This window comes from Rhopalosiphum maidis, chromosome 3, assembly GCF_003676215.2.
Source record: "Rhopalosiphum maidis isolate BTI-1 chromosome 3, ASM367621v3, whole genome shotgun sequence".
Lineage (NCBI taxonomy): Eukaryota > Metazoa > Arthropoda > Insecta > Hemiptera > Aphididae > Rhopalosiphum > Rhopalosiphum maidis.
Genome location: NC_040879.1, coordinates 72659845 through 72686483, shown reverse-complemented (window position 1 = coordinate 72686483; position 26639 = coordinate 72659845). Strand labels below are relative to the sequence as shown.

The window sequence follows — 26639 nt, the reverse complement described above, 5'->3', positions numbered from 1 at the left end:
TGAACATAATATGACTATTAAATGCTGACTTATAATTTTTATATATTATACCACCGTTATGTATAGGTAGGTTATTACTATAAAATAAAACATATTAATTATTACTAAAAGCTAATATAATTTTTATTTTTTATTGTTATTAATTATTAATCATTAAAAATGTATAATAGGTACCTATACATAACCATGGATATATTTTCAAATAGTCTTAAACTTCCAATACGGACATACGGACATATATGGTTAATAATTATTGTATGATTATACTATTATTTAAATACGTTCCTAATCTAATGAAGTATAAATAATAATATATTATACGTACCTAGTTGAAATTTAAGTGAGTAGGTATAATTTGGAAAAAATATACCAACTATTATTTTTGTATTTGGTAGCTGAATAACATTACTTTCCTTATATAGACTTATTATTGTTTAGAATATTTAGTAAGCTGTTCCATCCTAGCTGATGCTTAGTGAATACATAAATTGCTAAATTTATAATAATCAAAGTTAGGTCGTAATGTCGTATACTCGAACCTAAGTAATTTAGGTAGGTATATATTTCACCATATAATGAGTCTATTTACGCCTTTTGTCTAGGCATTGTTATGTCGTGTTTATCGTAACTAGTATCTTAACTCTGTATAATTTATAAATACAAATATAGTATAATATAACTATAGGACATAACTTATAGTCATTTTTATAATAATTATTCATGTTTCATAACACTTACTTGTAATATTTCACTTTACAACGACTACGTTATTCGTCATTTTTTCGTTCGTGCAGAATTATCAATATGTTTTCCGTAGAGAGGCTTTGCATTGTCACCTATGAAAGTTATTATAAACGGTACATGTATTCATTTCTTGAACGCAATAGACTACTGCAGTATCTACTACTCAACAGTGGTTCACATGATGCTCATATGCATAGTAGGGGTAATGTCCTCGGAAGGAGAAAACACTACTATAGAATTTAGTGCGTTCAATTCCCTTTCACTGTGTGCTATGAATCATAATAAATACTACACCGACCATAGTAATAATATAAATTAACTGATAAAGAAAAAAATCATTGACATGATTAAAATCAAAAAATGTCTGCAATAATTTATAAGTTTTTACAAATATCTACTGGGTAATAAAAAAAAATTTCTGAGCTCATTCGTCACTGTATTTAATAGATGTATTAAATTCTTATACATCGTTGTATGCAAAGAAAAATTATTCTGAGCGTAGACGATTTACCTATGTTTTTAAGGATATTTTATTTTATTATATACCTATTTATTTATTGTTTAATGCAATATATTTTTCTAATTATAGCACAGTAGATTGAATTATTTTGATACATAGGTATAGACGGTATAGTTATATCTGCTGTTGCCTGTAAGTATCTTATAGGTCAATACTTAACTAACGTTTATAATTATAATATTATTTTTTAATAATAATGAAATAACAAAAGAGGTAGACTGGATAGTGAATACATCTTTATTTTACGTTCAACGTTGTAAGTGTTAATAATGTCGTTAAAATATGAACTTAAATTGCTTAAAAAAATGTTTGTGACTTATTATTTACGTTAAAATTTTTTTTTAATTTTCAGTAAAAAAAACCTTAAATGTTAAATTAAAAATGTGTACGAATTTTTAACATCAAAATGGTTAATTTGCAGATTTCGTTTTAAAAAAAATTAGAATTTGAAACACGTATTTAAATAAAAATAACTTATGAAGAAACTTTTATCAAAATGCTAAGATGTTTTTCTACAGCTATATTTAGAAATAAAAAGAAACAGTTTTTTCAACTTGGTGTAATAATTATACATTTCATGAAGTGGATATTTTTTCACTATAATTTCATATTGTGTAATTTTTTTTATCAAATGGCCATCCACTTAGTGAAACAAAATATAATATTATACTGCCATTGGTTGTAATATTACATAATATACTATATTTCACAATATTTATATTATTATATTATTATTAACAATATTATATTTTAACTTTTAAGTATATTATATTAAATATTCGAATTCATTTAAAATTTTGTTAGATTTGGTGGAACAAAATTTAATTTACAATCATTATTCATTGTAATTTTATTAGTTTATTTTAATTTTCTGCTTTACGACCAGGCATTTATAATTGTATTGCTGTAGGTAAAATTGAGGGGCTCAAATGTTAGAAAATTGAGAGTACTTAATTGATACGCTACTTCAGTAACGCATTTACATTGACATAAATAAACAATTAAGTATTAATTTCTGATAATTTAATATTAATTTAAATTTTCCATCAGGAACTGACTGAAATTAATCAAATCAACTTGGTCTCTTTCAGTAAAGTCTTTTGTTACAATAGGTTGATGGTAAAACCACAAACTTACGATTAGCACCTATTGGCTATTTTACAGTTACAAGCGTTCCATATTGTTATGCAAGTTTCCACATCTGGTCTAGGACTGGCATATTTATTAATAAAAGCAGTATAATTATATAATTATAATATTATATTTTGTTTCACAAGCCAACTACCAAGGAATAATGGTTAAAGGATACTAATTCATGAAATTTTTAATTACTTCACAAAGTGGAAAAAACGGTTTCCATTTCATGAACTGGATACTTATCATGAAATGACCAATTTAGATTTTCTTCTTTTATATTATTATTTCCTACGTACTATGTACTAATGTCTACTTATACGCGTTAAACTAACCCTGTAGCGATATGATCTCATTAGTCATTTCTCATAATTTAATAACAGCGATAATATCTGATAACATTTTAAACACAGGCTCACAGTGGAAACATAGTCCTTTTAATCGAGCCTACATACATAATATTATATATAAAGTATTGTGTCTATAAATAATAAGATAAGCTATAATAAAGTATAAACATAAACATGTCATTGACCATTTCGACTAAATAAACATTACTTTGCTACAAATAAAATAAAATAAATTATAATGGTAATATAGTATTTAGTATTGACAAAATTTTTAAAATTTAATAGCTCAATAGATCATAATATCACAAAATATTACATTATAATTTAATGCATACTGCATAACTTAAGCAAAAACAAAAAAAATAATAAAAAGCCAATGGTGGGGATCTGACCCCCACATCACCCCTTGTATACGTCACTGTCATTGATTATAAATACTATATAATATACTAGTATTTATAATCAATGATATTATCTATTAAAGAAAGATCATATTATTTTCAACACTTTCATGGATGAGACTTTGCAAGGGCAATAATTATAATGTATTTAATACACATTAATGTATTGGTCATTGTCTTCAGGTAGTAGGATATAAAAAATAGTTGAATAATGTAATCTATTACAACATTTGTCTGTGTTTTTGCTTGTATTAAGATTTTTGTATAAAAAAATTAATGTTTTTTTTAATAAAATGCATTGTATACTTTAGTGTTGTCATTTTACACAAAAAAATATGGTTGTTATGAATACCATAAATAGTATTTTTAAAAAAAATTTAAACGGTTCACTGATTCTATATTATATGATAATAATAATAATAATAATATAATTAAAATGGATAATTAATAATTATCTCAACAAAGTGTTTAATTAAAATATTATTTGTTGTTACAATGTAATTGCATGGATAATTATAGGCATGAAGGTATACATACATTATACTTCTTAGGTTAATACAACATTTTATATATTATATCCTTTAGTGTTTTTCAAAATTAATTTATTAACTAATTCTTGATAAGTTTTTTTATTTTTACATAAAGCAGTCAAAGTAGGTTCAGCACCAAGGTCTCTCAACTCAGTTAATCGTTCCTGGAAATTAAATATAAATTAAATTTATTTATCCTTAATTCAATTTAATAAGTTTTAAAAACTAACCTGCAAAGTAGAAATACTGTGAGTAAATACACGCGGAGTACTCAATATATGTGTAGATCTGAATCCTTCTTTGAGAAGAAATCTAATATTTCTTTCAATTTAGTAGGACTAACTCTCATGTTGTAGATATTTTGAACTAATATAACGTATAGTTTTCTCTGGTACTTAAGTCTTTTAGCTAAATATTGTGCAGTAGAATCTTTATTGAGAACTACTCTATTTTCTTGTTTTATCTCTATAGTCCTAAAAATATAAATATATTGGATTAACTAAATTCTATATTAATTAATATTCAATGATACCTTTCAAATACTTCAGGTTTACAATCGTACATCCAAGGCTTAATTGGTAAATTTGCTCTTTTAGTAAGAGAAATTCTGTGATTTATTTGATCAATGCTGTACATAAATATCCAAGTATCTTTCCAAATATCATTTTTATTGACACTATTTTTCTTAAAAAAAAAAAATATATATATAAGCCACAAATTAAATTTCAAATTATAAAAAATTGCTTTCAATACATAACTTTCTGAAATTATTATTTTAAAATGTATTTTGAGTTATAATATTTAAGTACTTGTATTTTTGATTAAAAATATTAGTACAAAATGTATAAAGCTTTATATTATAAATTATTAATACGAAAACTTGATAAATTAAAAATCATGATTAATTTTTTATTTTTGTATAAAATAAAATTAATTAATTACCGATTAAAATATGATATATGTGGTTGAGAGTTATAAAGTCCCGTGTAAATAAAAATTGTATGCATCAAATGGTAACATACTTCTTGAGGATTTTTCTAAAAGTACAAATTAATTATTCATCACTGATATTTCTATTGTTGTAGTTCTTATTTTATTTATTTTTCATATAAAATTATCAGAACAGAAGTTAGGTATTCTTTTGAATACAATTTTAAAAAGTAATAACAATTATTAATTAAATTTCAACTTATACTAAATAATAAAAAATAAAATCATTATTTTCTAATTTTACCAAATTAAATATGTAATAATATATCACCTAATCATCAGGCTATATGGCCTCTCAAGCCTTAGCTGTAAACATTGAATCTGTATTGTAAGCTATTTGAACTGTATATTTTAAACAAAATAGTTTTAAAAAAAAAGTTCAATTTTCAATTCTTACGATAAATTTTAGAAAATTCTAATTTTTAATTGAGTTATCAACAACTTAAGAAAAACTTTAAATTAATTTCAAAAATTTATAAAAAAATAAAAACAAAAAAATCAATGTATCAAATGTCTACTACTTAAAAAGATAAGTATTTTTTAAATTTAATCGTATCAATAAAATTATAATATAAACATAAACATTTAATAAAAATGTTTACACTAATTTATTAATTTATTTTTGAGTTACACCAAAAATAACAATATTGATTTTGACAAAAACTGTAACGTGTAAAATTTCCTATTTTTTCTTAATTTTAATTTTTTTTAAATACTGAAATACTTTTAAAACCCTAAAGTATTAACTAATTTCAATTTGCTACCAGTAATTACTCTCAAAGTTGAAATTTAAAGCATGTTTTTTGACATTTTGAACTTCAAAGTATCATCAGCTATAAAAAAAAATGTATATGTATCATAGTAAAATAAATACATGTATAGCTCAGTATTTTAAAGTAAAACTAAATTATTTTATAAATTGATATAAAATTCATATATCAACCAATATATTTTTTTTTATTATTATTATTATAAAGTGTTCCTGACAGAGGCATCTAACTTATTGATAATATTAAATTAACATTTTAGCAGTTTACCAATTGATAATGCATAAAATCATTTACTATCAATATAAAATGTATATATTCAAACCTCAAAAGTAGATGCAAAATAATAGACTCTGTTTCCATATGGCACAATTTTTGATTCTAAGTGAGTTTTTTTAGTAAGATATACAAGTTTTGTCATAGGCATTTGGAGGAGTACAAACAAATCATCCATTTTTTTAGGATTCCATTTTTTAAGTAATGTCAGTCCAGCACTTAAATGATCTAGAAAAAAACAATCAAAATCATCATAAGCATTTTTTCATAATACTATTGAACTAAAATAGTTATAATAGTATTGGAAATAAAACACATCTAAAATCCTTTGTTGTGTGTAAATTATACAAAGACAATTAAAATCACTGCTCTAAATCCACTTAATCATAATTTTTAAAAAAAAAACATTAAACTGGAATTGTTTAATTCCAATTTCGGATAGAAAAAAAACTAAACAATTTATTATTTCTTAGGTGGCTAATATTTCAACATTTTACTTACTAAAATTAATTTTAAAAATCCATTCATTACTAAGAACTGCATTAGAAGTAAGTCCATGTTTAATACATTCATTGAATTTCTCTTTATCATTAGCATTACAATTATTTTAAATTTAACTTCATCTTGAATAGAAAATTTTTGCTTTTTATCAATCATTGAACTTAAATATTTTCTTAATTTAATAGTATTTAAATATTTTAATGGTTTAAACATATTTGAGATAAACATCTTGTTGTACTGTATTGATACTAAATTAAAAGAAATATAATTAGAGCATTGTAAAAATAGAAACAAAGTAAACTGAAATAATTGTGCAAAATATAACAACAGCATAAAGATACATGAACATTGAAAACCAAATTGAAAACCAAATAAATGAAATTCAGCTTAGTGGCTTGTACTCTCGTTATTGTAATCGTATCATAAAAATCATGATAACAATATAAGCATCATATTATTATATACAACAACCAACAGTTAAATTTGCGACGGTACGCCTCACGCATGCGCATATTAAACATCAATGTCAGAGACTCGGCAGTCGGCGCTTATTATGTGCTTCAAATTATCGGGCCTCATCCATAATATATGATCTAAGAATCTAAGATTCTAACTTCTTAGATAAATATAATTTACAGCTGAGTTAATGAGTTTATAGTTTATTTAATAAAAAAAATAACGGCGGTTGTAGATTACACTGCGGTAGGTACCTCCTATAGGGCTATAGATAATAACGAATTGAATATCCTATCAACTAATTCTACATACTATATAATTTAATATTTATACGTAGATACATAAATATTATAGATATATAAAATACATATAAATCGTAATATTTAAGTATTAATACAAGCACTAGGTGTGTTGTCTACTCATTGTGATTTTATGTCGAAAAAAAATGAAAGTGAAATAAAATAAAACAAGCGAAGTTACTAAATTGGCAAAATGCCGTCTGTGTTGTGACATAATATATTATAAATAATATTGGTTAATTTTTCAACAGCGTTGAAAGGTCTAGAATTAAACAAACATTTTACATTTACGCTTATTTATAAGAAATGAAAATATACTAAGTAGTATGAGACGGTTGTAAGACTATACTAATTAGTAGTTAATATTTGGTTCTATCACTGCCCACTGGATAGCTCCTTCTCCTCTTTCCTTGTTTATAATATTATTGTTGTATACTTTCTCTTATATTTTTTAGTTAGAACAGCCACACAGAATATTGTAGCAATTTTGGTGGGACGAAAAGATTTTACGAACATCGGTGTACTATTATCTATATAATATTATTATTGTATCCAAATACCACTACTACGTTCATATCGTCAACCGTGCAAACGATAACAAACATCTACCGTTTGGTATGCTATCGGTTATCACTTTTTTATATGTTCCCTTGGCCTCATCACCTACCACCTTATATAATATCTCCATGGTGATGCGTGATGATGGGAAGCGTCGGGAGCAGCAGCAGCATCTGCTATCCGTGTGCGTACTTTGTTTACAATACATTTTTTGTGTCTATAAATTGTTGTTCGCTGGTCGAGTTTAAAAGGAAATTTTATTTTACATTTCTACATCATAATAATCGTATACCTCGTAATACTCGCAAAACAGAATTTTTTTTTAATTAGGTATAAGTGACATAACATATTATTGCGTCGACATACTTAATTTACAACTGTTCTCTATTTCGTACTTATTATTTTCGTCATTATTGTTCATTATTAATTTCAATACAATTATTACCCTTATTACTACAATTTTCTTTTTAATTTACAAGCTTTTCGTTCTCATTTTTAATACCTATCATAACACTAAATATTTGTGTTCGTGCTCCGCATTTTCGATTTACGTTCTTTATTGTCTTGTTGTAAAACAAATCGTTCGAAATGTTCAAATTGGATTCAGTTCAGATGCCTCAACAACTCAGTCAGGCCGCTCACGATCGTGAAAAAGTATTTCAATGGATTGTTGAATTGTGCAATACAGAAACCAGAGAAAATGCACTTTCTGAGCTCAGGTAACAAAGTCTTTTGTCATTAAAGATTTGCATTATAAAATTCTTACACAGTGCTGTACTGTTATACATTATTGTAGACTCGTAATTGAGCCTGAACATTTCTTAAACAATATTATGTTTTTGCAAAATGTTAGGTTGTAATTTTTTTAGTTGTTCAAAATTATATTGATAATGCTAGGTATACGCTAGGGCAACATTAAAATTGAGTTTACTCGTACTATGAAATATATTTTTTAAAACAATGAATAAAAGCAATTTGTAAAATAAAATTTATATCTACTTATAATACTTTGAAAAAACTAAATTATATTGATAATATAATATAATATTGTACATTCGAAATTGAAATATAATATAAAAGGTAAATGTTACGAGAGGTCCGGAGGACCTCGAGTTGTGTCTTGTGCGACCGAAGCCACTATATACTTATGTTACTTTTTAACTGACCCCCGAGCCTGGCGTCCGTAGCCGGTAGGCAAAAAGAGGTCTCTCGAATTTGGCGATCGGAGCCAGCAGGCGAAACGAGTTACTAAAATAAATACTTATATTATCATATTTCATAGAGAAATTTAAGTCTATAACTTAGTTAAGTTAAGTTTATTTTCTTGACCAATAAATTCTGATTGCACCATCATTCTTAACTCGTTAAAGTTCATAAGTTACAAAAAAAAAAAAAACATCAATATTCGTAGTAGACGCAGTAAACTAGAGTGAGCACATAAGTAACGCAAAATTGCTAACTTCCAAATGCCATAACTTCGAATCTAAGTCTGACCGACAAATTCTGATTGAACCATTATGCTTAAATAGTTAATATAAGTAAGTTCAAAAAAAAAATCAATAAATTTGCATGGGGTGGTAAAGTACATTTGTTCCTAAAGTATAAATTAAAAAAATTGTAACTACTTATCAAAAACAAAAATATAATACCTACTTTATTTATTTTTCAGCTCAAGACGTGATATTATCCATGATCTTGGTCCAATGATTTGGCATACAACAGGCACTATAGCAGCATTATTGTTTGAAATTGTGTCTACTTATCAGTTTGTTAACCCTCCAACTATGTCACTTCAACAAGTGACTCGTCTTTGCAATGCTCTGGCACTCTTACAGTGTGTAGGTGCTCACCCTGATACACGTTCTCAGTTCCTTAAGGCCCAGATACCTCTTTACATGTATCCATTTCTACATAATGCCAACAAATGTCGTAATTTTGAACATCTAAGACTTACAAGTTTGGGTGTGATTGGTGCTTTAGTGAAGGTAAATAATAAATTACATAATAACTGTGTTTATTTAGGTACTTATAAAAATGTATAGTAGATACTTTGAAAAAAAATCTACTTTATTTATAATAAATGCTACTCGAGATGATACTTTATTTGAGTGTAATATTCATTTTTAATTTTATTATAACAAGATAAAACAATGGTGAATTATTTGTAATTCCTATTAAGTTAGGTCTAATTTTTTTAAATATTTTACTTTAATTCACTATAAATTACAAACCAAGTCTTACTTATACATTTAAAATTATCAAGCAATGATTTTCTAATACAGTTGTAAATACTGAAAGTAGTATGTTACAGGTTTTTATTTTTATTTCTACTGATTATAAATATATTTTAACTAATTTTAAGTATTGCTATTATGTTAACAGACAGATATTGTGTTTGTGTCACAAAGATAGTTAGTTTTTTTTCTTATGAACTTTGTAATTAATTTATAGTACAATAAAACTTTACTTAGTTATATCCTATAAAGATTAGATTACTTGTAGTCAGTATCACTTAAATTTTCCATTTAAAAATAAAAACAAAACAGTATTTATAAAAATGAAACAGTACTTTTTTTAGAACTGTTATGTTATATTAGAATAGAATTGTTAATAACTCATGTAAGATGCTTGTTTTATTATTAGAAATACAAATGATTTTAGAAATATAACCTATTTAAAAACTGTTGAACAGTAGCATTTCAACGGTATAAGGCAAAAAATTGGGCCATAAAATATCATAATTAGTTTCTGTCATTAATTTATTATAACGATTTGAAAAAAATTGTTTTTGTTTAGGCTTTGTTTATTTATTATTTTAATCTTCTTAACATCAATAAAAATTACTTGCCAACCCCTGTTCTAGTTATTTTTACTATCTATAAGTATTACTGCTGAGGCTGTTTAGGCTCAAGCCTAGGGCGGCAAATTTTAACGGTCAAAACAAAATAGCTTTTTTTCTTTAGGTGGTAAATTTATTTCAACCTTTATCGGCAGCAAAAACCTTAATCCGGCCATCCCTGATCTGTTATATATTTTCTGTTATAATTACTATTTGTTAAAGGACATTTTGTTCATTATATTTATAATAAATACTATAATTATTAATTCAATAAAATTTACATAATAGGTAATTACAAATTATTACTCAAATTAGACAGTTAATATTACGCAAAAGATACGTTAACAAATGGGTATGGATCACATTAGCCAGCTATTATACTTACAATCAGATGTTAACATTTTTTTTTTTAAATTATGGTGTTTAATTTTATTTATATATTCTTTTACATTATTCAGACAGAAGAACAAGAAGTTATTACTTTCCTTCTAACAACTGAAATTATTCCATTGTGTCTACGTATTATGGAAACTGGTTTTGAGTTAACTAAAACATTATCAACTTTTATACTGCAAAAAATACTTATGGATGACAATGGTCTAAGTTACATTTGTCAAACATATGATCGGTTTTCTCATGTTGCTCTCATACTTGTGAGTATTTTTTTTATAATATCAACAAAAATTTTTATTATTTTTTCATTGGATTTTCAGGGGAAAATGGTCTTGGCACTTGAAAGAGAACCGTCTACTAGACTACTGAGACATGTTGTGGGATGTTATGTTCGTTTGTCGGAAAACTCAAGGTATAAAAATAATTATATATTTTTTTTAATAATAAATATGTGGATTAATTTTTAAAAATAATCACTTGAGTACATTGTAACATACATCACAATATAAAACGACATTCTTTGAGTTTATATTTTTCATATTTTTTTGAAGAATCAATTTGTATATCTAGTATATATTCATCTTAAAAGGTTAGATTTATTTTATCACAAAAATATTTTTCTGTAGGTGTGCATTATATAGTAACTAAATTACTATCCAATAATAAACACATGTCTTCAAATTAAGAATTTACTTAAATTTTATAGTACATCATAAAGTTCTGTACAGTAAAGAAGATGAAATGAATAATTATTTTCATTTTTTAGTCTAAAATGGTTTGTGTTTGTAACTTAACTTACTATGAACTACATAATATTAAATAAATTGATTAATAAAAAAAATCAATATTTTTTTCAGAGCTCGTGAAGCACTCCGGCAATGTTTACCTGATCAACTAAAAGATATGTCAACTTTTTCTGATTGTCTTGCCAGAGACCAGACAATTGCTGCTTGGTTGTTATTGTTGAAAAATAATTTGGAGTCTGTTATGCCTATTGACGTATCTCCTGGTGTTCCATCACTTGTCAAACCATAATATAATAGCTTTTAAAATGTCTATTTTCAAACAAAACTCACATGTCTTTTGATATATCATATCAATTTGATATAAATTAGTAGCGAATGACAATGTACTTATCTCTCGACTTTTATGTGTTACTTGGGTGGGGAGGGGTTTAAATAATAATAATAAAGTAACTTGAGTCTGACTTATTATTTATTTTTTTATTTTTATTTAAGTTAAAACATTTAAAGCAATTACCTTTCTAATAATAAAAATAATAATAATAATAACAAGAACAATAATAATGTTTATTATTTAGTATTATATAATTATACTATTATTTTATTAAATATTACTGTCTCAATTGTCTTAATGATCTGCTTATGAATTTTAAGAGATATCAGTATAATTATTTTCCGGTTTGTTAACTTTTATTTATAAAAATAAGTAAATGTTAACCTATTGGTCAGTTTTCAATTCATAAAATTAAATTAAAATTGAAATTAAATTTTGATTATTTGAGTACAATAATTTAATATAATTTAACAATATTGCATAAATTCTTAGGAAAACATTTTCTGTTTATCTGAAGGCTAAACAATTATTTCAAGAATGTTGATCTCAATAGATATAGATATAGATTTTAAATTATTATTATTGTTTTATTATCTATCTAAGTATTTTAAGTATAGACTCTAGAGTAAGACTTGAAAAGTATGCAACATAATAATATTTTTTTTATTTAGGAACCTGGAATTGTCTATTCTTTTGTTTCATCTATCCCAATCCCACCTATCCGAGTAAATTTCAGTGCATTATATTATTAACTATTAACTTTTCAGTCTATAAATGAAAATCACTATAGACTAAACAATAATTATTTTTACTCAGTTATTTAAAATATCAAATTGCTTTAAATTTTAATTATCAAAAAAAAAAATCTGTGTAAGGCTTTAGATATTCCTATATTTCACTCCAATAGAATTAAACTGATGTATTTAAAGTTATAATTTGACATATGGAAAGTTCCTAATTTATAAGACAGAAACTTATTGAATACAATTTTTATATTATTTTAAATTATCATATACAGAGTAAGGCATTTGTTTAAGAGGTGCTTACTTATATTTTTACAGTGACTACTAAATTTTATTAATGTTATTTGAACATACATAAAATAAGATTAATTTTAGATGATCAAAAATATTTATAAATTGAGCCAATTGTTCCTAGTTATGCAAGTTTATATTTAATAATTTAAAATAAATCATACTAAAAATATTAGCAATAAGTTGTACAGGATAAATTCTGTGAGTCTGTAACAATGTGAAACTAATACCTTAAGTAAAATTTAATATTATAATATATTATATTTGGTATTTAAGTATATATTTTTTTTTATGATATTGTATGGGTCAAAATAAAAGATAAATCTGGAGAAGTTTCTGAAATATAGTAGGTCTCAATTAATATTATTTCATAGTTTTAAAGTAGATAGTAGAACATTGTAAATTAATTTATGTAATAAATAACCTAAAAATGTCTGGTTAAAATTAATCTTTACATTTGAAAATTATATCATGTATATTTAATATTAACATTAATGTACCTACACATTGTTACATGAGTCATGAGGATTTAAGTATCCATTGCAATATTTCCTGAAATAATGGAGATATTATAATTTTTTTTTTTAAGACTCGGGGACAAGGACTACAAGTATTACATACTTTAATTTAATTTAATGTTTTGGTAAAAAAGTTAAAAAAAAATTTTTAATTAATTATTTTTAAAAAAATCAAAGATAATTATTTCGTAGTTTATTTTTCTGAAAACTTTAACGTTTCGACATTTTATTTTCATTAGAATCCTGTTATATTATTTTTTTTTAGTTTTGAGAATATTTTTGTATTGTTATACAGGCAGAGCCCACGGGCTACATATTTGATAACACATACAACACTGATGGTATTAAATAATTCACAATTTTTCTCGAAATTAGAAAAAATAAACTTTACAACATGGATATCTTCTATTTATTTTAAATAATTAATTTTTTTAACTTATTACCAAAACATTAAATTAAATTAAATTATAAAATACTTGTAGTCCTTATCTCCGCGAGTCTCATAAAAAGAAAAATATGATATCTCCATTATTTCAAGAAATATTGCAATGGGTAAATCCTCATCGGACACTCTGTATATACATATAATATAAATTATTTGTGTACATATATAAATAATAAGAACATTTCTACAAACAGTACAAATGTATTTGTTAGATTTTTGAGTTTGTATAAGAATAGCCTATGAGATAACTGGTTACTGGTTATGTTACTGACGCTGATTTTATGAGTGTTAAATGTTTAAAAAAAATTTCATCTCCGAATCATTAACTTCTCCATAAAAATTATCTATAGTCTGTGTATTTTTTTCATTAAAATATTTATAGCATTAAGTAAAGCATTCATTAAGGCCAGAACTCTTTTGGGCAAGATACATTGATACGTCGTGGTTTAGAGTGTTTAGACTGTTTAGAGGTCGATGGCGACCGTAATGCATTGGTTCTGTACCGTGCCCTACTTAAAATTAACCACGGTATTAAATCCACGCTTTTGATTTGCCTATTTGAATTACGCGTGTATTACGGGCTGTAGCTATCGAAGAAGCGGGAGCTCAACCCCTCTTTAACAAAATAGAAAATGTAAAAACTGTTGGATATTCCAATATTTAAAATATTTACTTTTTAAACCATTTTTTTTAAATTGAATAAATACTTAATATAATATAGTAAATTTATAGTATAATGTCCAAATTGATAGTCCTGTAGTGTATTGTGATAATTATTTTAATTCTTAATGGTCTATGAAAATAATCGCTACAAAAACCTTAAATTTTACTTTACAAAAATTAATCAGCTCTCCCCGAAAAAAAATTCTGGCTACACCACTGCAATATTCCTAGGCAGTGACTACGCGTGTATCGGCACTCGTCGTTCTGCTCAGCAAATCGAAAATATCCCTCGACTTGTTATGCAAAACCACCTCATGTAGGTCACAGGATAAAAACTAAAATATGTATTAATAATCATTAATATTAAATATTAAAACGAAAACGTAGGAAAGCAAAGTATACAGCGTTTCGCGCATGCATGTGTAAATACGTAAAATCGTAAACTTTGGAAAGAAAGACCTTGCAAAATATTGATTTGCGAGAATTTTTGAAATAAACTTTTTTATTCAGTGTTTTAAAACACATTTTGGGAAGAAAAAAATTGAGTGGGAACTAAACGGCATTTATATCAAAAGTCTCACACAAATTATTACTAGATATTTTTCTTGAGTCGACACTACTGCTAATGATAATAATTAGGGTACGTATGTTGTTGTATTTGCAACTTTTTTCTACATTTTCAATTAATTGCTAAGTAAGTTTAAATTGCGTATCATGCAAGTACGGACTAAAATTTGCAATTTTCTACATTTTTTGTATTTTTATTGCAATTGTAAAGAATCTTCAATATACTCATTTATAAAGAAATGTTAACAATTTTTTTAACGGTTTTATAAATATTTCATGAAATAAAATTGTCAAATTGCTTTAAATCTAAAGTAGATAACGTATTTGTCAGTCAATGATAATTAGTAGGATATATTATATTATTACCTATATTTAAATTTATTATAATTTTACTCGATTTCGTAAAAAAATAAATTTCATACGCTCATTAAATTTTTTCTATATTGACGCTGGAATTTTTTTTTACAGTTATTTGAAGAAAAACTTATGGATAACCTTGTATTGGATTTTTGAACCTTAAGTATAAATCACAAAAATTTTATGAATTTTCAACTTCAACATTTCTTGCAAATTTTCGCGATTTTGATATATTTTGTAAACATTTAAACTTTAAATGCTTATAAACAAAAATTGTGACTAACGATTTTAATTTTTTTTTTTACTACGATAAATACAACTTATAATAAACCTTGTATTAAATTTTAAAAATTTTTGGAAAGCCAAATATTTTTTACCGGCAATTCAGAGAAAAAAATTTAGAAAAATCGAAAATTTCAATGGTTTATAGATAGTTTAAAAAAATTCTAAATATTTTAAAAAAATAATCCTAAATAGATAACGTTTATATAAACATTTGATGAAAATTTCAAGTATTTATAATGATTCGTTTTTGAGTTACAGCAAAATCGAAAAAATCGATTTTGTCTAAAAGTGGTTATGCGTAAAAATTCCCGTTTTTTCGTTATTTTGTCAGGGTCATTCCTGACATTTTTGAAAACTACTGGAAATTTTTTGCTTTTGAACCCCAAAGTACCAACTAGATAAATTTTCATTTTCAAAGAGTGACTGAAGTCAAAAATCGAAGCATTATTATTACTCCAAAACGTGATGACAGACACAAAAATAAATAAAATAAATACACATCATTGTAAAATCAATATATTCATCACTCCGTTCAGAATCAAAAATAACAAAATCATAAAAAACTTCTTATTTGTTATTTTTTGCCGTAGAAAATTTTACCACAAATCCCTCTTCAAACGTTTAAAACGAAAACAACTGTCGCGGGGTAAAGTGTACCGTTAACTCATAAATCAAAAAACTTAAAATGGCGAAATCGCCATCGACTATCCACAATAAACACCACTGATTTCGCAATTTTACGTAAAACCGCATTCAAAGAAAAATTTCATTTAATTAATGAAAAACGCATGTTAAATCAATGAAAAACGGGTATGATTTTGATCCAATGAAGTCAACTCATTATACTCAGGTTATTGATTTCATTAAATTAATGAAGCTGATAATTCTTGAAAAATAATAAATTTTCCATTAAATTAATTATGACTATAAACAATTTAAAGAAATTATTTCTTTCATAGTAAGAAATCATATAGAAATAAATATGAATTGTAATAAGATTAATACTACCACTTTTAAATTATAACCTTAATATCATTAAACTAAAGATTTAATGTACTAGATAAAAGTAAATTTTCCTTCAATATAATGATTTTTTTTAAAAAAAAATACTAAAATGACGAAAATTATTTAAGTATTTAATGTATTAAGTTATTGATTATAAACCATTTTGTTAACAAATAAAGTACTATTTTTCATTAATTTAACATCATAATTATGCGTAAAAATGAAAATATCTTTCATAGTTCTAAGTCAATTAAACATAAAATAAAATATTTTTTTTCTTTATTGTAAAGAAAACTGAATAATATAATCAATGGATTTGCTAAAATTTAATTGTATATTTTTATTCTTAATTTAAAGAAAATATCTTTGAATTGATTATGTTATATTTGAAATGATGATATTTGTCATACATTTTAAGAAAACAATAAAATAGTAAATCAATGGAATGAAATCATAGAAATTAAAAATATATTTTCTCTGAGTGCGACTGTTGACAATTAATATGTACTGTCCACTCTGAATTTCGAGTAATGTAAAATCGTTTAAATACCTTATTTGTACCGTATTATTATATGCCGTACACATAAACGCATGCGTGAACGTAAACTATGACAATTCTGATTTCGTAATTTTACGTTTCACGAACACCGACTACTGCGGTGTAGTGTACCGACTGTCCCATCAACAGTGAACCTACTACGCTGCACGCATATCACACATGCGCGAACGTAAACTGTGAACACTTATGAATTCATAATTTTACGTTTCACGGACACCGACTGCTGCGGTGTATGTGTACCGTTAACAGTAGACCGCCCGTCATCGTCGACGTTTAAAAATGATTTTTGTAGTGATGCACTCCCCGAATATCACGTTTGTAAGAAACATGTTAGTGACAACGTCGAATTCATCGACGAGGTGTTTAAACGTCGACGAATACACATTTAAGTCAGACATTGGTGGTGACCGCCTAAAGTGTACAGTCGATTCTGAAAATCAAGAAACGTAATATCGCTAAATCGCCTATTTTTAAATGGAACGCTATGGGCGTTACGTTCATGCTCGACCGTCAACTATAAGCCACTGATTTCGCGATTTTTTCGTAAAACCGATTATTGACGGTGTACAGTTTACTGTGTACTGTCCATTCTGAATTTCGAGTAATGTAAAATCGCATAAATGTACTATTTCAATCATACTACGTTATACGCGTAACCCGCATGCCTGAACGTTAACTATGAGCATAAATTATTTTGTGACTCCGGAAACCGACTGTAAAATATGTAAAATCGCAAAAATGTATTATTTCAACCATACTGCGCTATACGCGTATAGTACATGTGCCAAAGTTAACTATGAACAGTGAACACTACTGATTTCGTGATTTAACGATTCGTGATAAACACTGTCGACGGTGTAAAATTGTCTACATTATATTATACTATATTACGTATTTAACTATTATTATTATTATTAAGTGTATAAGCATTATTTAGAAATTAGTGTATACCTATTTGCACGATGCCCCGCCCTGATAAAATTCCTGGCGGCGCCTATGCCCGCACTGGTGGGTTATCCCCACCCAGTACCTTGCAATTATATTTTATGTATAAAAAATATATATATATAAATAGTAAGTTAAAAAAGCGCAGACGCGAACGTCAACTTTGAACACTTCTGATTTCATAATTTTACGTTTCACGAACACCGACTACTGCGGTGTAGTGTACCGACTGTCCCGTCAACAGTGAACCTACTACGCTGCACGCATATCACACATGCGCGAACGTAAACTGTGAACACTTATGAATTCATAATTTTACGTTTCACGGACACCGACTGCTGCGGTGTATGTGTACCGTTAACAGTAGACCGCCCGTCATCGTCGACGTTTAAAAATGATTTTTGTAGTGATGCACTCCCCGAATATCACGTTTGTAAGAAACATGTTAGTGACAACGTCGAATTCATCGACGAGGTGTTTAAACGTCGACGAATACACATTTAAGTCAGACATTGGTGGTGACCGCCTAAAGTGTACAGTCGATTCTGAAAATCAAGAAACGTAATATCGCTAAATCGCCTATTTTTAAATGGAACGCTATGGGCGTTACGTTCATGCTCGACCGTCAACTATAAGCCACTGATTTCGCGATTTTTTCGTAAAACCGATTATTGACGGTGTACAGTTTACTGTGTACTGTCCATTCTGAATTTCGAGTAATGTAAAATCGTATAAATGTACTATTTCAATCATACTACGCTATACACATAAGGGGCATGCGCAAACATCATCTATGAAAACAAATTATTTTGTGACTTAACATTTCACGATAACCGACTGTTGACGATGTTTAGTGTATACTGTCGACTCTGTTACTCGAGTAACGTAAAATCGCATAAATGCACTATTTGAACCATACTACGTTATACGCGTAACCCGCATGCCTGAACGTTAACTATGAGCACAAATTATTTTGTGACTTCGGAAACCGACTGTAAAATATGTAAAATCGTAAAAATGTATTATTTCAACCATACTGCGCTATACGCGTATAGTACATGCGCCAAAGTTAACTATGAACAGTGAACACTACTGATTTCGTGGCTTAACGATTCGTGAAAAACGACTGTCAACGATGTAAAATTGTACCGTCAACTATGAAAATCGAGAAACGTAAAATCCCTAAATCACCCGCCGTGTTTGAACCGTTGTACTACGCTGCACGCGTAACTTGCATGCGTGAACGGCAACTATGAATACTGCTAATTTTGTGTTTTTACGTTTTATGAAAACCTTCTGTTGACGGTGTAATGTGTAATTTTCGGTATCGTTAGTCGTTACCATTCGACGACGACAATGATATTTTTGTTTTGTGAGATGGGGTTGAATTCACCAATCTTTAGAAACAAGTTTATACTCAAAACTTTGGGAAAATATTGACTGTTAATACGCTTATACGGTTTATTTGCTCTAGTCGTATATCCCTGTATTTTTTAAAAAAATGTTCATATTTGATACAGTATCGGTATACATATTATAGTTACATAACTATAAAACGACGTATCCTTTAAGATGTATAGTCAGTATATATTTTGAAATGAACCGGAGTAGAGTTCATCATCGAAAATCGTTGAATATTATAGACTATTGCAGTGGTTACGTTACGCCAGCACTTTAGATCACGAAAACATAACTGCAGTTACAACAGCGATGGATGTCCTTAACGTATACGACGAGAGCAACGTAGAATCATTACAGATTCAATTCAACATGCTCAACATAAAAAGTACAGACTCACAAATACAGTTGGACTTGTCCGGACAGTTAAGGATAACACATGATTGGATAAGTGACACTACCGAAACTCTTATGGAGGTTGATGAAGTTAATGAAACTACCGAAACACCTATGGAGGTTGATGAAGTTCAAATACAGTGGTATAGTTTAAAGATCATTATGATACGTTCTACTTATACACGCCGACGCGCTGCTCGAATAATTCGTCGTGCAAAACGTCGCTCCCATCGTTAATGCTAATCTACTGTATTACAACTCTATTAAATATCAAATAAAATGAATAAAACTTATACTTTATTTTTTTGAATTTTTTATATTCTAGTTTTATTAATGTATATTATTATTTTTTTTCTTATTTAAACTGATTTCTGTATCGTGCCATTTTTATTAAAATACAAAAGTTTATACACCTATAATAATTTATTTTTATTGTGTTTTCCAATTCCGTTATACATCGTTTACATCGATAGTATCAATGATAATGTGGTATAATGTACTTTGCCAAGGAATCTATCTCAGGATATTCCGCAGTAACCTGAAGTATTATTTTTACGCTTTTGCGTGTTACTGGCCTAATGGTAGCGAAATGTACGACGATGTCTCGTAGAATATAATCGTTTTTCATTAGACGGTACGTGGTTGTAGTTCCGGCGTCCACGCGTTACGGCGCTGATCAAGGTAGAACATGGTTCACCACGAGGAATATGAGATTGTACAATAAATTTTTACTTTACCGTGTCTCTTCTACAGACACCGCGTACTGTCGCAAAATACTCCTATAACAATAATAATATTGTCATCACCCTTCTGATTTTAATTTTAAACTATTTTGTCGTTTGACATCATCATAATGTTTATATTATTTATGTAAATATAATCGTCGATGATTACACATTGAAATGCGATATTATTATTTTGTACAAAAATTTAGATACAAAAACATATTAGGTTTTTGATGTTTACACATATACTCATAAAGTCATAACTAAGTTAAAAGTAAAATAAATAACCTACACAAAACATTCGACCATAATCACCACTACATATCCTACCCACTGTGTTGGTAATGTGATGTGATATTAATATAGCTAATAGCTGTAGTGTTTGTTTACATATGTTTGTATTTAATTTACAAATCGCCCCTTCTGTGTGGAGTTTCGATTTTTTCGATAAGTAGTAATTAAAACAATTTGAATTACATATATGATAAAATAATATTATCCCAACAAAATCTTGTTTTGTAACGAAAAAAATCATTCGTTGGTAGCACTTTTATAGATTATTCTAAATTTACATGTTTAGTAATCGATCCTATAAACCCCCATAAGCAAGCAATTAAGATTATTTCCAACTTTCCAAGCCTCACTAAACTGTTTAGAATTAATGTGCCGGTACATGTTGATTAAGAATGATGGAGTCCATAAGAACCTATTCACACCAAAACTGCATATAACCAACCAGGATTACCTACTCAATCGGCTGAATATGAATGTGGCATGTATATACTTTGACTCGATGTCAGAAATGTGTCAATATTGTAATATTACGGTAGACGAACACGAAACTTCGGTTTGGGTGTACTGTGTTTCGTGCTGCCGGTGGTCGACTTTAGTGTGTATACCTGATAAAGACCTTGTTTCAAACTATAGTGTTAACAAATATTTACGTGTATGGTTTGTGTCAATTAAAAGGGAGTTGTGAAAAAAACCTTAACTTTTTAGCAGTGCATCAATGTATCTGTACACGTAATGTTCGCATACGGTATGATTTGTGTGTATTTTTTTTGTTTACAACAAATCAGTTACAGTTTGTATGTCATTCAACGACGTCGCAGCCACCGAACGTGATCGGATACGGGCCAGAGACGCGCGCGTTGTAAGACCATCATAGTGGCACGCGAGACGGGCAGCTAATAGCGATACACCCGTAACGCGGGACCCTTGACCGGGGCGCGATCCGCCGCGTGACGGACGCGCGCTGACCGATCGTCGGGTCTCGGGAACCATGCCATCTGCGCACTAAGTCAAACGTACGCACGTACTGCCACTTCTGCGGAACGCAACCCGCGCACTTAAAACACACTCGGCGTCGCAGACACCACAAGCAGGACTTGGATGTCGCGGAACGTCGAGGTGCGCGAGTTCTTACGAATATACAACTGCAATGATTGCTGAAGCAAAATACACACCTGAATCAGTAGTACATCAAACACATACGGAACTTGCATAAATTAAAGAAATCAAAATTAATGTAAACTTGTAAAAAATAATAACGTGATGTACACGCATGATGAAAAGTGCCGAGTATAATGAATCTGTCCTTGTGTGTGGCATCCTTTTATAGACGATAGAACGACCGGTAGTTATTGTTATTACTAACATTACGGCTACGAAAATATATGACGTCAACGTTGACGTCATACAAATATTTTATAAACGAACGTGCTATATCGCTGCAGTCGTACCCGAATCGGTGGAAAATATGCTTTTGTTACAACCTCCTTATACAAACTAAAGCCGTATATAGATGACGGTTCTTTTAAATGCGATCGCAATGTGCGCGATGTAAAATTAAAAAAAAAAAATTCATTTTCAGGACGACAAGCGTTTCAAAGAGATTACCGATAAAAACGTTTAAATATCCTATTTGAACCGTATTATAACATGCCGTACACAAAACGCATGCGTGAACGTCAACTATGAACACTTCTGATTTCATAATTTTACGTTTCACGAACACCGACTACTGCGGTGTAGTGTACCGACTGTCCCGTCAACAGTGAACCTACTACGCTGCACGCATATCACACATGCGCGAACGTAAACTGTGAACACTTATGAATTCATAATTTTACGTTTCACGGACACCGACTGCTGCGGTGTATGTGTACCGTTAACAGTAGACCGCCCGTCATCGTCGACGTTTAAAAATGATTTTTGTAGTGATGCACTCCCCGAATATCACGTTTGTAAGAAACATGTTAGTGACAACGTCGAATTCATCGACGAGGTGTTTAAACGTCGACGAATACACATTTAAGTCAGACATTGGTGGTGACCGCCTAAAGTGTACAGTCGATTCTGAAAATCAAGAAACGTAATATCGCTAAATCGCCTATTTTTAAATGGAACGCTATGGGCGTTACGTTCATGCTCGACCGTCAACTATAAGCCACTGATTTCGCGATTTTTTCGTAAAACCGATTATTGACGGTGTACAGTTTACTGTGTACTGTCCATTCTGAATTTCGAGTAATGTAAAATCGCATAAATGTACTATTTCAATCATACTACGTTATACGCGTAACCCGCATGCCTGAACGTTAACTATGAGCATAAATTATTTTGTGACTCCGGAAACCGACTGTAAAATATGTAAAATCGCAAAAATGTATTATTTCAACCATACTGCGCTATACGCGTATAGTACATGTGCCAAAGTTAACTATGAACAGTGAACACTACTGATTTCGTGATTTAACGATTCGTGATAAACACTGTCGACGGTGTAAAATTGTCTACATTATATTATACTATATTACGTATTTAACTATTATTATTATTATTAAGTGTATAAGCATTATTTAGAAATTAGTGTATACCTATTTGCACGATGCACCGCCCTGATAAAATTCCTGGCGGCGCCTATGCCCGCACTGGTGGGTTATCCCCACCCAGTACCTTGCAATTATATTTTATGTATAAAAAATATATATATATAAATAGTAAGTTAAAAAAGCGCAGACGCGAACGTCAACTGTGAACACTTATGAATTCATAATTTTACGTTTCACGGACACCGACTGCTGCGGTGTATGTGTACCGTTAACAGTAGACCGCCCGTCATCGTCGACGTTTAAAAATGATTTTTGTAGTGATGCACTCCCCGAATATCACGTTTGTAAGAAACATGTTAGTGACAACGTCGAATTCATCGACGAGGTGTTTAAACGTCGACGAATACACATTTAAGTCAGACATTGGTGGTGACCGCCTAAAGTGTACAGTCGATTCTGAAAATCAAGAAACGTAATATCGCTAAATCGCCTATTTTTAAATGGAACGCTATGGGCGTTACGTTCATGCTCGACCGTCAACTATAAGCCACTGATTTCGCGATTTTTTCGTAAAACCGATTATTGACGGTGTACAGTTTACTGTGTACTGTCCATTCTGAATTTCGAGTAATGTAAAATCGTATAAATGTACTATTTCAATCATACTACGCTATACACATAAGGGGCATGCGCAAACATCATCTATGAAAACAAATTATTTTGTGACTTAACATTTCACGATAACCGACTGTTGACGATGTTTAGTGTATACTGTCGACTCTGTTACTCGAGTAACGTAAAATCGCATAAATGCACTATTTGAACCATACTACGTTATACGCGTAACCCGCATGCCTGAACGTTAACTATGAGCACAAATTATTTTGTGACTTCGGAAACCGACTGTAAAATATGTAAAATCGTAAAAATGTATTATTTCAACCATACTGCGCTATACGCGTATAGTACATGCGCCAAAGTTAACTATGAACAGTGAACACTACTGATTTCGTGGCTTAACGATTCGTGAAAAACGACTGTCAACGATGTAAAATTGTACCGTCAACTATGAAAATCGAGAAACGTAAAATCCCTAAATCACCCGCCGTGTTTGAACCGTTGTACTACGCTGCACGCGTAACTTGCATGCGTGAACGGCAACTATGAATACTGCTAATTTTGTGTTTTTACGTTTTATGAAAACCTTCTGTTGACGGTGTAATGTGTAATTTTCGGTATCGTTAGTCGTTACCATTCGACGACGACAATGATATTTTTGTTTTGTGAGATGGGGTTGAATTCACCAATTTTTAGAAACAAGTTTATACTCAAAACTTTGGGAAAATATTGACTGTTAATACGCTTATACGGTTTATTTGCTCTAGTCGTATATCCCTGTATTTTTTAAAAAAATGTTCATATTTGATACAGTATCGGTATACATATTATAGTTACATAACTATAAAACGACGTATCCTTTAAGATGTATAGTCAGTATATATTTTGAAATGAACCGGAGTAGAGTTCATCATCGAAAATCGTTGAATATTATAGACTATTGCAGTGGTTACGTTACGCCAGCACTTTAGATCACGAAAACATAACTGCAGTTACAACAGCGATGGATGTCCTTAACGTATACGACGAGAGCAACGTAGAATCATTACAGATTCAATTCAACATGCTCAACATAAAAAGTACAGACTCACAAATACAGTTGGACTTGTCCGGACAGTTAAGGATAACACATGATTGGATAAGTGACACTACCGAAACTCTTATGGAGGTTGATGAAGTTAATGAAACTACCGAAACACCTATGGAGGTTGATGAAGTTCAAATACAGTGGTATAGTTTAAAGATCATTATGATACGTTCTACTTATACACGCCGACGCGCTGCTCGAATAATTCGTCGTGCAAAACGTCGCTCCCATCGTTAATGCTAATCTACTGTATTACAACTCTATTAAATATCAAATAAAATGAATAAAACTTATACTTTATTTTTTTGAATTTTTTATATTCTAGTTTTATTAATGTATATTATTATTTTTTTTCTTATTTAAACTGATTTCTGTATCGTGCCATTTTTATTAAAATACAAAAGTTTATACACCTATAATAATTTATTTTTATTGTGTTTTCCAATTCCGTTATACATCGTTTACATCGATAGTATCAATGATAATGTGGTATAATGTACTTTGCCAAGGAATCTATCTCAGGATATTCCGCAGTAACCTGAAGTATTATTTTTACGCTTTTGCGTGTTACTGGCCTAATGGTAGCGAAATGTACGACGATGTCTCGTAGAATATAATCGTTTTTCATTAGACGGTACGTGGTTGTAGTTCCGGCGTCCACGCGTTACGGCGCTGATCAAGGTAGAACATGGTTCACCACGAGGAATATGAGATTGTACAATAAATTTTTACTTTACCGTGTCTCTTCTACAGACACCGCGTACTGTCGCAAAATACTCCTATAACAATAATAATATTGTCATCACCCTTCTGATTTTAATTTTAAACTATTTTGTCGTTTGACATCATCATAATGTTTATATTATTTATGTAAATATAATCGTCGATGATTACACATTGAAATGCGATATTATTATTTTGTACAAAAATTTAGATACAAAAACATATTAGGTTTTTGATGTTTACACATATACTCATAAAGTCATAACTAAGTTAAAAGTAAAATAAATAACCTACACAAAACATTCGACCATAATCACCACTACATATCCTACCCACTGTGTTGGTAATGTGATGTGATATTAATATAGCTAATAGCTGTAGTGTTTGTTTACATATGTTTGTATTTAATTTACAAATCGCCCCTTCTGTGTGGAGTTTCGATTTTTTCGATAAGTAGTAATTAAAACAATTTGAATTACATATATGATAAAATAATATTATCCCAACAAAATCTTGTTTTGTAACGAAAAAAATCATTCGTTGGTAGCACTTTTATAGATTATTCTAAATTTACATGTTTAGTAATCGATCCTATAAACCCCCATAAGCAAGCAATTAAGATTATTTCCAACTTTCCAAGCCTCA

General features: G+C 28.9%; 1 protein-coding gene and 2 pseudogenes across 1 annotated transcript; 2 read left to right on the top strand and 1 right to left on the bottom strand.

Annotated features, from left to right (window-relative positions):
• LOC113558337 overlaps nt 1–469 on the top strand; it is a 13986-nt pseudogene extending 13517 nt beyond the window's left edge.
• Nucleotides 470–3729: 3260 nt separating this feature from the next.
• On the bottom strand, nt 3730–6441 carry LOC113558949 (annotated as a pseudogene).
• A 1232-nt stretch (nt 6442–7673) lies between these two features.
• LOC113555963 (CCR4-NOT transcription complex subunit 9-like) lies at nt 7674–11972 on the top strand. The gene is made up of 5 exons (XM_026960619.1): nt 7674–8245; nt 9196–9511; nt 10824–11018; nt 11079–11170; nt 11616–11972. Exons 1-5 carry the CDS (start codon nt 8115–8117, stop codon nt 11791–11793), a joined length of 912 nt encoding a protein of 303 aa, XP_026816420.1. The 5' UTR covers nt 7674–8114; the 3' UTR covers nt 11794–11972.
• The last annotated feature ends 14667 nt before the right edge of the window (nt 11973–26639 follow it).

Excerpts from the sequence above, each read along its gene's own strand:
- LOC113555963 (XM_026960619.1), top strand. The coding sequence starts at position 8,115 with ATGTTCAAATTGGATTCAGTTCAGATGCCTCAACAACTCAGTCAGGCC. Across the intron at positions 11,019-11,078 it reads CTCATGTTGCTCTCATACTT|GGGAAAATGGTCTTGGCACT; the intron begins GTGAGTATTTTT and ends TTGGATTTTCAG. Across the intron at positions 11,171-11,615 it reads CGTTTGTCGGAAAACTCAAG|AGCTCGTGAAGCACTCCGGC; the intron begins GTATAAAAATAA and ends TATTTTTTTCAG.